General features: G+C 28.0%; 2 protein-coding genes across 3 annotated transcripts; one reads left to right on the plus strand and one right to left on the minus strand.

The window, feature by feature from the left end:
• The first annotated feature begins 1,791 nt into the window (after window positions 1–1,791).
• On the plus strand, window positions 1,792–3,719 carry LOC112604139 (rab GDP dissociation inhibitor alpha). Its single transcript, XM_025353035.1, has one exon. It carries the CDS (start codon window positions 2,173–2,175, stop codon window positions 3,496–3,498), a length of 1,326 nt encoding a protein of 441 aa, XP_025208820.1. The 5' UTR covers window positions 1,792–2,172; the 3' UTR covers window positions 3,499–3,719.
• Window positions 3,720–4,984: 1,265 nt separating this feature from the next.
• On the minus strand, window positions 4,985–9,349 carry LOC112604140 (E3 UFM1-protein ligase 1 homolog). Of its 2 annotated transcripts, XM_025353036.1 has the most exons (14): window positions 9,257–9,349; window positions 9,064–9,154; window positions 8,838–8,983; window positions 8,269–8,513; window positions 8,007–8,199; window positions 7,600–7,746; window positions 7,123–7,298; window positions 6,858–7,037; window positions 6,628–6,768; window positions 6,214–6,443; window positions 5,874–6,147; window positions 5,647–5,804; window positions 5,276–5,490; window positions 4,985–5,209 (listed from the first exon to the last, which is right to left on the minus strand). In XM_025353036.1, exons 2-14 carry the CDS (start codon window positions 9,141–9,143, stop codon window positions 5,091–5,093), a joined length of 2,304 nt encoding a protein of 767 aa, XP_025208821.1. In that variant the 5' UTR covers window positions 9,144–9,154; window positions 9,257–9,349; the 3' UTR covers window positions 4,985–5,090. The 2 variants fall into 2 exon arrangements, with proteins under 2 accessions (XP_025208821.1, XP_025208822.1); XM_025353037.1 differs by having other exon boundaries at window positions 9,064–9,319.
• Between the last annotated feature and the right edge of the window lie 2,906 nt (window positions 9,350–12,255).

Genomic DNA, 12,255 nt, shown 5'->3' on the forward strand with positions numbered 1-12,255 from the left:
TTAACTATTTTAATTTTTTTTTCTAATGTAATATTTTATAATTATTTTAAGATTTCATCAAAAATGTAGATAAAAGAGCTAACGATAGTTGGTCTCGATTCCGATATTCTTAAACCTATTAATAAGTTATTTATTTATGGCCATCTGAGCATTAACTATTTTACTTAAATAATTTTCATTTTTAAAATAAGATTGAGTATCTATCTAAAGTGATTAACGTTGGTTCGATTACTTCAATATAAAATTTATTGAACTATAAAAAAGTATTTATATCTACTTATATTCAAACCCAAATGACACTAAAAGATTTAAATACATTTGAAAAGTAAAAAAGTAAAAGTCGTTTTTATAGTTAACTAGATATACACATTATCCAGCAAATGTTAAAAACTTAATAATCACAAATATGTAGGTATCTACTATACAACAATTAGGTAACAGTTAAGACACTTTATAGGTACATACTGTAAGCTGAGCTTAGACAGCTTTGATTATATTATTATTATTAACGTATCAATAACTTAAAAGCATGAATAAAAAAAATGTTGGATTTTAGACTGTCTTAAAAGAAAGATTTTTTGCTTATAATTATTTAATGAGTTTGACTTAATAAAAATAATGAATTTTTATATTAAACAAACTGTCGTCTGTCTTTCTTAATTTAAATTATACAATGAATTTTCAAATTTGTAATAATTTACTTATTAGCTTTTAATATACAAAATAATATACGCTTTGTTTAAAAATATATTAGGTACCTTTTTAAGAAATGCTTAAAAATTAATTAAAATTTTTAATTTTGATTGACAATAATAAACTAACCATTTTATTTACTAGTAAAACTTAATTTTAAATAATGATTAAGCTTTAAAGGTAAAATGTATTCATATTTTACACGTACCTATGTTATTTAATATACCTATTATCATTATTAGTTGTATTTGATTAAAATTTCAAATTAACTTATAAGTATCTCATTTCTTGTAAATTTAAATTTGTCTGATGACAGACAGTTGAATAAATCTTATAAATTTCCTTAAAGAAGATTACTTACTATTGATACTCCTACTATATTTTCTTATATTTGACAAAATGCTGAACATGTATATACAAAACTATGTTAATTTCAATGTAATTTTGTCCTTTTCATTGTCTCTTTGTTTAATTTATTATATTCTAGGTCCTAGAGTTTAGGTCAGTGGTTTTCAACCTTTTTAACAATGTAGCACACTTCTTCTTCTACAAAATGTTTGTGGCACACCAATTCATATATACGTGAAGCATATATTTTTATATATAATACATATTAATATTATATATATATACAAAATTAACTCCATTAATAGATTTATCGCGGCACACTGGTTGAAAACCATTGGTTAAGGTGATGGTAATGTGATTTTATAACTATAAATCATAATAAGCTACATTATCCTAAATTTTTTTTTACTTTTTTTTATAAGTACAAAGATAGAAATATTAAATATTATAATGACTAATACTTAGTGTAATAGTATTGGCCCTAGTCCCTATGGCCCCTATGGCCAATAGGTATATTCATATTTATTATTTCTTAATATTTGAATATTACAGCGGCAATCAGCATTATGGTTGTACACTTGTACTGTTGTACCTACTGTAGTTTTGATTGTACTCTCAGTGGAGAATCTGTTGTCCATATTATGTTTTCTTTGTGTACACTGTACCAAACAGTGTGACCTTGACGGGCTACCCAGCGTTTTATCAATTTTTTTTTATTGATATTTTCAATTGAATTTTCGTCGACGTCATTTGCACGGTATAGCAATATACATTATATAGTATTATAGTAATAGTGTAATACTACTTTTACTATAGTAGTTCATACCTTATTGTGTTTTTCTAATTTTTGTAGTGTCCAACACTACAACTCGACGTTTTGTTTTACTCTTTTTGCTCGCGTCTAAATAGAAAACACAAGTTTGCGAAACTAACGTGTGAAACGATAATAATAATTTATAACAACTAATTATTTACAGTAATCTAATTTTGTGGTGACAATTTTTCGTTAATCATTTTTAATTTCGCATTCTTGGTTTGTTCCGAGCATATCTGATCGGAGATTCAACCGGGTACGGCGTCCGGTCAGGACATAGCGTGTTGATTAACGCATTATATATTTAACAAATTACGATGGATGAAGAGTACGATTGTATTGTGTTGGGCACCGGTCTCAAGGAGTGTATCCTGTCAGGTATGCTGTCGGTTTCAGGTAAAAAAGTATTGCACGTTGATCGCAATAAGTACTACGGCGGGGAGTCGGCGTCAATCACGCCGCTGCAGGAACTGTTCCAGAAGTTTGGCGTAAAGGAACCTGATGAAAAAGAACACGGGCGCGGCCGTGACTGGAATGTCGACCTGGTGCCCAAGTTCCTCATGGCCAATGGTTTATTGGTTAAGCTGCTTATTCATACAGGCGTTACGCGCTACTTGGAGTTCAAGTCAGTCGAGGGCAGTTACGTGTATAAGGGTGGCAAAATCTATAAAGTACCTGTCGACCAGAAGGAAGCATTATCGTCAGATCTGATGGGAATATTCGAGAAAAGGCGGTTCAGAAATTTCCTGATATTTGTGCAAGACTTCCAGGAGAACGACCCCAAGACGTGGAAGGATATCGACCCGCAGCGCATGTCTGCGTTTCAGCTGTACACCAAGTTTGGTTTGGACAAAAACACTCAGGATTTCACTGGTCACGCTCTAGCTCTATATTTAAACGATGACTACATCAATGAACCTGCCGCCAATTTGATTAGACGCATCAAGTTATACAGTGATTCTCTTGCACGTTATGGAAAAAGTCCTTACTTGTATCCTTTGTATGGGCTTGGAGAACTGCCTCAAGGTTTTGCTCGTCTCAGTGCTATTTATGGCGGTACTTACATGTTGAATACTCCTGTAGATGAAATTGTTTTTGAAGGATCAAGTGTTGTTGGCATTAAAAGTGGTGGTGTTGTCGCTAAATGTAAACAAGTGTTCTGTGACCCGTCCTATGTTAAAGATAAAGTGAAAAAAACTGGTCAAGTAATTCGTTGTATATGTTTGTTGAATCATCCTATACCAAACACTCGTGACGCACTTTCTACTCAGATCATAATTCCACAGAATCAGGTTAATCGTAAGTCTGACATCTACGTTTCGTTAGTAAGTAACACCCATCAAGTGTCTGCACAAGGATGGTTTATTGCTATGGTTTCTTCCAAAGTAGAAACTAGTAATCCAGAATTGGAGATCAAGCCTGGTTTGGATTTATTGGGACCCATCAAACAGAAATTCGTATCAATATCTGATTATTATGAACCTATCGATGATGGAAAAGATAGCAAGGTATTTATTTCAAAGTCATATGATGCTACATCACATTTTGAGACAACATGCTTGGACGTTTTGGATATTTACAAACGAGCCACAGGAGAAGAATTTGATTTTTCTAAAATTAAATTAGAAAGTGAAGATGTCTAATAATTTACAAAAATGCATTTTTATCATATACCTAATATTATTATATCTCAAGGAGAAATTGTTTCTATTCCATATTATCTCATAATCAGTTTATTGCCAAATATTGATCTAAATCTTTTTTGAGAATTGAAAATATCATTGCTATCAAATTGTAACATTTTTCCAATGGGTGAAGTAGGTACCTAAAAAGTTAAGAATATTATAGTAGAAATATCTTATTAATTTAAAACAAAGTTATTGTCAACAACCCTTTAGATAATCATAAAAATATTTAACATATATGAATATTATACAACTTTTTGTAATTATTATTATTATGTTTCTATTTTCATTCTTTTTGTAAAAAAATATTTATTTTAAGTTGTACCTGTTTTTTTTTTTTTTGTCATTTTTACATTATTGGCATTATCACGTGATTATGTTTATGGGCGATTTTCTTTATATATGAAACATTTCGTGGTGTCAATATACAATTTTAATAAACCTACAAAAATTTTAATTTTTGTGTGCTTTTTCTGTCTGCTTTTGAGTCACATTGACCGTTATGCATAAGTATGTTTATATTTAGCTTCAATTGGTAATTTTTAATAGTTTATTACTGTTAACAAACATAGTACAGTTTTGTTTTTTTTTTTTTATTACTATCGTCAACAGATATTTAATCAAATCGTTTAAATAGTATTATAGAACTGATGTCAACAAATGATATAAAAATATAAAAATTAATATCTTAACAACTTTTGAAATTATGTTTGTGATTGAATCACGATTTGTTTATACATTGATATAAATTTTATGTTATGTATTTATGAATATTGAGATACGTAATGTTATGAAGAATCAATTGTAGAAAAATGAAAACTAAATACAAATTTTACTGAATTATATATATTGTTTGCAGTTTGTGTCTAGTGGATAAATATTTCCAGTGATAATGTCTTAGAGGCCATCAAATCATCATTCACGTTAGCTGATAGCAGTCATATTCTATGAACTCTGAGTATTATTTAGAATAAAGCTAATGTTTATTTTATCTTGAAAAATATTCATCCTTTTTTTTTTAATATTGAGAATTATGTACAAATTATCATGTTAATAAATTAAAACATTTAGTTCAAACACAAGTTCGGGAAAGGTCACACAAAACACTATTTTAAATGTCATTGCTCAAAACATTTATAAGTCAAATATTGTACAGATTATGATTATGCCGTGTCACATCTGTGAATATGAAACTATACAGTATGGCATTCTACTATCTTAAATGATGAAAAAATTTAACATTTCAATGTAATTATACATTTTGATCTGTACACATTAAACAAAAGTACTGTAAATGCACTTATAATCTAAGTTCCAACACATAATATTGATGTAGTCTTATTGCTGTCAAATTACATTTGATATGATATGATTATTATACAACAATTAGATTTTAATAATGACGTAAACTATTATCAAATTTTAAAATAATTTTTATTATTCAATAACAAAACTATGACATAAAGTATGTACAATCTTATATATTAGGTTTAGCTGTTCCAAACAACATTCAAAAATCAACTTAGAAAATCTTAACTTTTTGATTAGAATTAAGACTTTTTAAAATTTATCACAAGATTTTTCACATTGCATGTAGTTTCTTCAAGTTTAGATTTAATATTATTTTTTTCCTCAGGATCATCGGCTTTCAAAATTTGTACAACAAGATCTTAAAAAAAAAATGACATTTTCGTTAATAGATACCTTAAAATAACAGGCATCTTATGAATCATACCATGGTAATTTTGTAGAACAGAAAAGTCTTGATCGCTTATATGTTTTTGTAAAAATCCCAAAAGAACAGATACAAATTTCCCAGAGACTTTAATCATTGTCTGTGTAATAGATTGGAAAAGTATTTGTGTAGCAATTAACAGCACTTGTGCACTATCATCTTCAATCTCTGATAACCATTTCAAAAGAAGTTGACGATTATTTTGTAAATGTTCCCTGTCCAGCAACAAGTAATTAAAAATTTGATATGGGTAAAATTATTGAATAATAACAAAACATGTGAAGGTAATAACTAATAATATTTTTACTAACAAGAGTAGTATAAAATATAAATAACTTAAAAATACTTCATGTATGTATTTATTTAAGTACCTTTCTTTTTTACGATCATGTTTTTTTTGTACTATATCTACAGAAGATAATAACTCATCAATAGCTTCATAGAATTCATCAATCAGTTTAGATGTCAATGATTTTTGTAGTTTTTCAATGGCATCTTCAACTTGTTTATCATATTGATTAGATTTTGACTGAAAAATAATTAAATTTAGGCAATTTAGTTTAAAATAAAAATTAATATTACTGTTAGGGAACAATACCTCTGAGTTATGTTCTTTATTTTGAGTCACATAGCACTTTACTATTTCTATAATCTCTCCACCAACAGATTTTAACAAGAATGACATGAGCTGTCCTTGAGTTTCAGCACTATCAAATTTTTGAATACCTTTAACATATAAATGCAAATCGGACAAAAGTAATAAAAGTTTGTCTCGAAAGTCCTGATGCACTTTACGCCGATCACCCATTCGGTTTGCCATTAATTGATCATAAATTTCTTGTGATCTCTTTAGAGCTTCTTTATTCAAAATTCTAAAACAATAAGGCATAATAAATCTTATGTATTTTTATTTAATTATAATAAATAATATATATTACGGGTAAAGATATGAAACAATATTTTCTATTAAAGAATTCTTTTCTTCATCAACATCTTTAAATGTTTCTTCATTTTCTAAATTTTCTTTAATTTCATCAGAGTTAACAATTTCTATCATAAATTGTTCACTTGCAGTAACTTTATTTTCCTGTTCGTCAGAATCAGAATCACGTTGTTTTGATTTTTGTCCATATTTTTTTTTAACAGCTTTAATCTTAGTTTCTCGTCCCTAAATAAGATATACTTGTCGTTTAATTATATTGTAATGAGTAAAAATAAATAATAGTAGTAAATTAATAAAATAAATTTAACTATTAATTAAGACAGCTTAAAAATAACACTATTTTAGATTGGCTAATTAATATTTATAATTAAATTAAGTTTTTTTTTATATTCTAATTAAATTTAATTACTTGTGTTCCACCACCATGTTTTCCACCAGTTTTTTTTTTACGTTCTTCTTTACGGCTGAGCTCAGGATTTTTATCTTCTACAAGCTTTTGTTGAATTTTCCAATTTATCAAAGCATTTGCATATTCTCCAGACTCAATAATCTGAAATTAATATGATTTTTACTATTAAGTTTAATGTTAATAACTATTTTAAAAAATATTGGCTATACAACAATAATAGTTAACTATACCTTTTTTACTTTGTTATCTAATGTATTGATTATACGTTCAGATTGCAGCTCTAGAAATTTATCAGTTACCAATGCAGTACCATCAAAAATTTGAAAACCCTTTGATAATTTTTTTTTTTTTAACAAATATTCTAAAACCAATACTCCGTCTTTTGAGTCAAAAACTACTGGCACAAAATCCTAAATATAAATTAAATACTAAATACAATTCAATACAAAAATATTTTGAATAATTGGCAAAATAAATATAGGAAATAAATCTAACCATAATATCAATCCAAGTTCCGCTAGAAATACATTCTTCTAAAGCAACAGAAATATCATCTAATATTTTAGGACCAATAGAGCAAGTAGTCAATGCAATTAATTCTTTACCAAATTGCATGCGTGATATATAAGAAATTGGATCAGTTATACCAACGCTATTCATTGCTTCATAATCTGCAGGTATTTTTAAGTAAAAGTGTTAAACAGTTATAAATAGTCAATTGCCACCAGGTTGTAAGAACATTGTTCACTTAGCAAAAAGACATTTTAAATTATACTTAAAGGGTTATGAAACAGACTCTTTTTCATGCTAAAAAGATCTGCTTTTATTTCAGCGCATTGGAATTTTTCTTAAAAAAGCCATTTTTGATGACAAAAAAAAAGTGGCAATTGTTTGCTATCCCTGAAAACTGGTGACAATTTGACAATTGTCGTAGATTATTAAATCTCATTTAATTCTAAGATGATTATATACCTAAATAGTTATTGTTGGTATAAAAATTCATAACCCAATTATGTAGATTTTTAGTGTGTATATTTGGAACATAAGTACATGAATTTCCAATTCGATCAGTCAACATACCGGGTATTTGTTTTTCTGCTAGCAAATTCTCAAATACAGCTAAAATACACAAATTAAATAATTATTATACACATTTTTCTTTTTAAAATAATTAATTTTATTAATTAGGATAAGTTAAATAAAAATGATAACCTGTTATGTAACTTAAATGTATGATGATTTGTTTTACTAATTGTAAGTACACGATTAAATGAGTTGTATTAATAAATAATATTTAAATACTACCAATTAAATATTATATAAATAATAAATTATATTGAATAGGGTAAAAGTAAAGATAAAAAAATCATTGTACTTACTAAAAAATTCCTTTTCATCAAGGGAGCATTGATTTATTATAGCTGTACATAAGACTGGACGAGTAATAGCTAGAAGAGCTCCTCTAACAATTCTTTTAATAGAATTAAAGTAAGAATCAGTATAATACAAGTAAGGATTGTTTTTATTTTTGTGTAGATTAAATCCCAAGTTTTTATTGCGTTTTTCAAGTATCTAAATTTTAAATTATTTATTATTATTATTACAATTATAAGTAAATACAAAAAAAAATTGTTATATTACCGAATCAATTATATCTACAGGCAAATCAAATTGCTGAGATATTTTTAATGAATTTATGTGTCCATTCTGTTCTAGCTTATCAAATATGTCTTCAGCAATCTGATTTAAATAATTCAATCCAATCAATTGACCATGAACAATACAATAATCATCAGGTTCATCCTTGACTAACTTTTCACATAAGTTTGATGCAACATCTGGATCCACTTTTAAAGCTCTAGCAGCATCCAGTATGTTTATACGACCTAGAAAATATATTCTTATAACTCTGATTATTAAATATGTACCTGTTATTTTTTTATCTCAATTTTACAAACAATGCAATATCAATTTTTAAAACAGAAGTAAATTTTTTTTTAGTAACTTCAATAAAGTATAATGTAATTTTCTTCTTTAATTTTATCAATATTTCATATATTTGTTAACAACCTTATAAATTTTATTATACAAAATTATTTATTGTTAAATAATCAGTTATTTAAATAAATTAAGTCAGCAAGAGGCAGACATTTTGCACAAATTATTAACAGAATATTTTTTTTAAATATTTAGATATGTTTAATACACACCTCCTTGAACATAGGCTTCATCTTTTAATTCCTTTGTTAAATGTTTCGGTGTTACATATTCTTTACCATCAGTTGTGAATACTACGTCTAGTAATTTAGTACTGATCAATTTTGCAACTATTTCTACACAATTTCTTTCCCCTAGTCTTAAAAGATGAAAAAATAACCAAATTAAATGTAACTGCGAGTCTAATCCATAGGAAAAGTACAAAATGACAAAAATTACCTTTGGGACGAAGTGGTTAACTGAATACGTTGGAAGTCAGCTGCCAACAATTTTACTTCATTCCAATCATTCGACGACATGATGAATCAATCTAGTTTTCAAATTATTATTAAAATACTCAATATTAAAAATATAATAGACAATATCGATCAGTAAATGATCCGTTATACGAAGTTTAACGTCTATGGTTTACCTAGTTTTAATACCAATTTCCAATTCCCAATTAAGATATTAAAATGTTTCCACTCAGAGTGGTCAGTACCTGTTTCAGTCGTAAGTTTCTAACTCTTAACATAGGTATTATTGATAATAATATTGCCACGATAAACGTTAGTGGTTGCATAGTGCCACGACATTGATAATAATATTATCAACCGCGAGTTATCCAAGTCTTATATATAAATTATAATAGGTATACATTATTCTAAGACCGTAATATTATAATTTATGAACCTTACGATCTGCGGGTTCCCGATTGACAAACTCTTTCGACAAGAGATCTAGCAATTAGTATTATAGTACATTAAATATTTTCATGCAGTTTGTAATAATACAATATTTATTTTTTGACTTAAACAAAAAAAATATTTAATAATAAAATATTAATTATTCTGTAATTAGCGTTTTGCAGTGCCTGTCATTAAAATTTTTCAATCGTTTCTCGTTAGTGGTCATTGATGTATGTGACTATTGTGAACACATATAAGAATAAATTATTTATCAGATCCGGGATTGTTGGTTTTACTATCCGGTCAATGGATTGTTTAAATTTATAATAATTTATTTAATACTTGACCGCTGCTACTATATAAGTGTGATATAAATATTACTTACTCATTGAATAATGAAATATTAAAATTTTAAATGTACAAAATGTTTGTTGTTTAAAACGTATTTGCTATCTAAATTTTTTTTTTCGAAAACATCTCTACCAAGTTGATTTGATTATTTTAGATTCTGAGTGGAACGATAAATGAATGTACTGATTTTACAATAATGTGTTTTTTAGTCCATCAACACGTTTTAATGCAATAAAAATTATTATCACTACCTACCTATATTTTTTTTTAGGATAAACAATAAAATAAGAAAAATTGTGAATATTTACATTAAATTAGTACCCATTCAACATTTGGAGTTAGAATTTTGATGAGATTACTTATTGTTATTTAAACGATCAATAACAATAACCGGGGTACCGCCAATAGGCATCTTCTCCTTTCCTGACCTATTCTTATACTTGTAAGTTGTATCTTTGTTATTATTATTTTTTTCTTATTCAATTAATGCTATAAATCTAGTTAGTCAAAATGATATATTAAGTAGTTTTAAATTATTTATTATATCACTTGGACACTTATTCACATATTTATGGGAATGAAAAATTAATTTAAACATGTTTTTGTACTTAATCATATTTGGCATGATGGCGACGATTTATGTACTATAAGAAAATTTGGTAGCGAGAGATAACAACAACATGAATAGGTAACGTAAGGAGAGTAGTCTACCAGTGTGGAAATTATCTGACCTGGGGTATAAAGAAATCTTTTTAGTTAATTAATGCAAGTAGGGATTCTAGAAATGTTGATACCAATGTATTTTTAATGGATGTGCAGAGTTATCTGGTATGAATTCATTGATTAATTGATTTAGTGTGAAATTTTTTTTAGTAGATTTTGGCTGTAATAGAGACTGTTTCAATTTTTAGGTCTTTATGCAATGAGAAATTTGAGATATAACATGGTACAGAATGCAGATGTTCTTTAATGAAGATAGATTGACTGGAAGGTCTGAATGTTTCTTTTTTGGGAAAGCTTGGCACATTCCTATATTTGGATATCACTTACCAGATGGCAGATGTGATTATTCAGCATCTGAAAAGCTCATAACAAATTTTTATGTAGTACTACTACAGTAGTAGTATTAGCTATCACTATCACCTACCCCAACGGCCCAACTCACCAGAGCATCATTTTATCACAAAAATTGGTGCTAATTCGGTATGCGCTCTACGGACAAATTTCTGTTTCGGTATGCACTCTCTACAGAAGTACAGACTAGTTTCTAGTTTGGCAAGTGCTGTACATACGTCGTTTTTATTTATTTTATTTTATTATTGGCTTCCATTCACGTTCTGGATGTCATCTAGCATGATGAGAAAAAGATCCTACCTGTCTTGAAGATAAAGTCGCCAGTAATAGTGATCAAGATGGGACTGCAAATGATTTAAAAGAACACCTTTCATTTTCTTTAATAATTTAATTTTTGCGTCCAAACACGACCTCTCGATGTTTTGAGTGTGAGCTCCTGTATTTGCATCGACATATGACATTTGGTAATTTACCGTCTTGTGTACAAAACCACGACTTGTGAGACACCTATATGCAGCTCATTCATCAAAATGAATTTCAGATCCTATTTCACATTCACGTTCTATTATCAGTAGAAGTATTTCTTAATTACGTCGATGAACATAAAAATAACGGAAATCGTTTCCATTTTTTGAACCAAATACTCCAAAAGCCATCTACTCGTACTCGTACACCATGATTTCGGTTATTAATAACCTCAGAATTTATATCTATCAAGAAGGGAGGAGCGTCTCCAGTTAATAATCTACCCCTATTGTACTTCCTCGGCTAGCGAAACGAGCTTTATCAATTTGAATTGGATTTTGTGCATTTCCAATACAAATATAAATACAAGTTCAATAATTTGACAAAGTGTTAACACACTATTGTAACGATGGTTCAAGTCAGTGAAATGAAGAAATCTGCTGCCAGCTCGTACCGATCTCATTGTCTATCAGCTTCGTTTTGGACACTGAAAAATGGTTATCCACTCTCCATTATCGAATTTCCATCGTTTTACTTGCATTTTTGTGTCCATTAAGGGGCGATGTCTTTGGCACTTTTTAACAATTCTTTTTCTACTAGAAACCGATGACACTCGATTTCATTTGCTACTAGTATAGTATAATATTATAAAACTCACAAAACATCATCATAGCCATCACAATTAACAAGTAATACACACAACAACAAAAAATAAAATATTATATTATATAAAAATAAAATATTTTATTCGTAATGATACTCGTGATTTCGTGAATATTATATAACGATTGTAATAAAACTTACAGTAGGTAATAGAATTTAAGGCAAAGACAATCAAAGATAAGATAATGAA

This window comes from Melanaphis sacchari, unplaced genomic scaffold, assembly GCF_002803265.2.
Source record: "Melanaphis sacchari strain LSU unplaced genomic scaffold, SCAv2.0 Contig11_pilon_pilon, whole genome shotgun sequence".
NCBI classification, from domain to species: Eukaryota; Metazoa; Arthropoda; class Insecta; order Hemiptera; family Aphididae; genus Melanaphis; species Melanaphis sacchari.

What these genes read in the sequence shown, in the direction of transcription:
- LOC112604140 (XM_025353036.1), bottom strand. Translation starts at nt 9,143, where the DNA reads ATGTCGTCGAATGATTGGAATGAAGTAAAATTGTTGGCAGCTGACTTC. An exon ending in CTGTAGATATAATTGATTCG is followed by an intron (nt 8,200 to 8,268) that starts GTAATATAACAA and finishes TTTAAAATTTAG; the next exon opens with ATACTTGAAAAACGCAATAA. An exon ending in ATAAAGAACATAACTCAGAG is followed by an intron (nt 5,805 to 5,873) that starts GTATTGTTCCCT and finishes ATTATTTTTCAG; the next exon opens with TCAAAATCTAATCAATATGA.
- LOC112604139 (XM_025353035.1), top strand. Translation starts at nt 2,173, where the DNA reads ATGGATGAAGAGTACGATTGTATTGTGTTGGGCACCGGTCTCAAGGAG.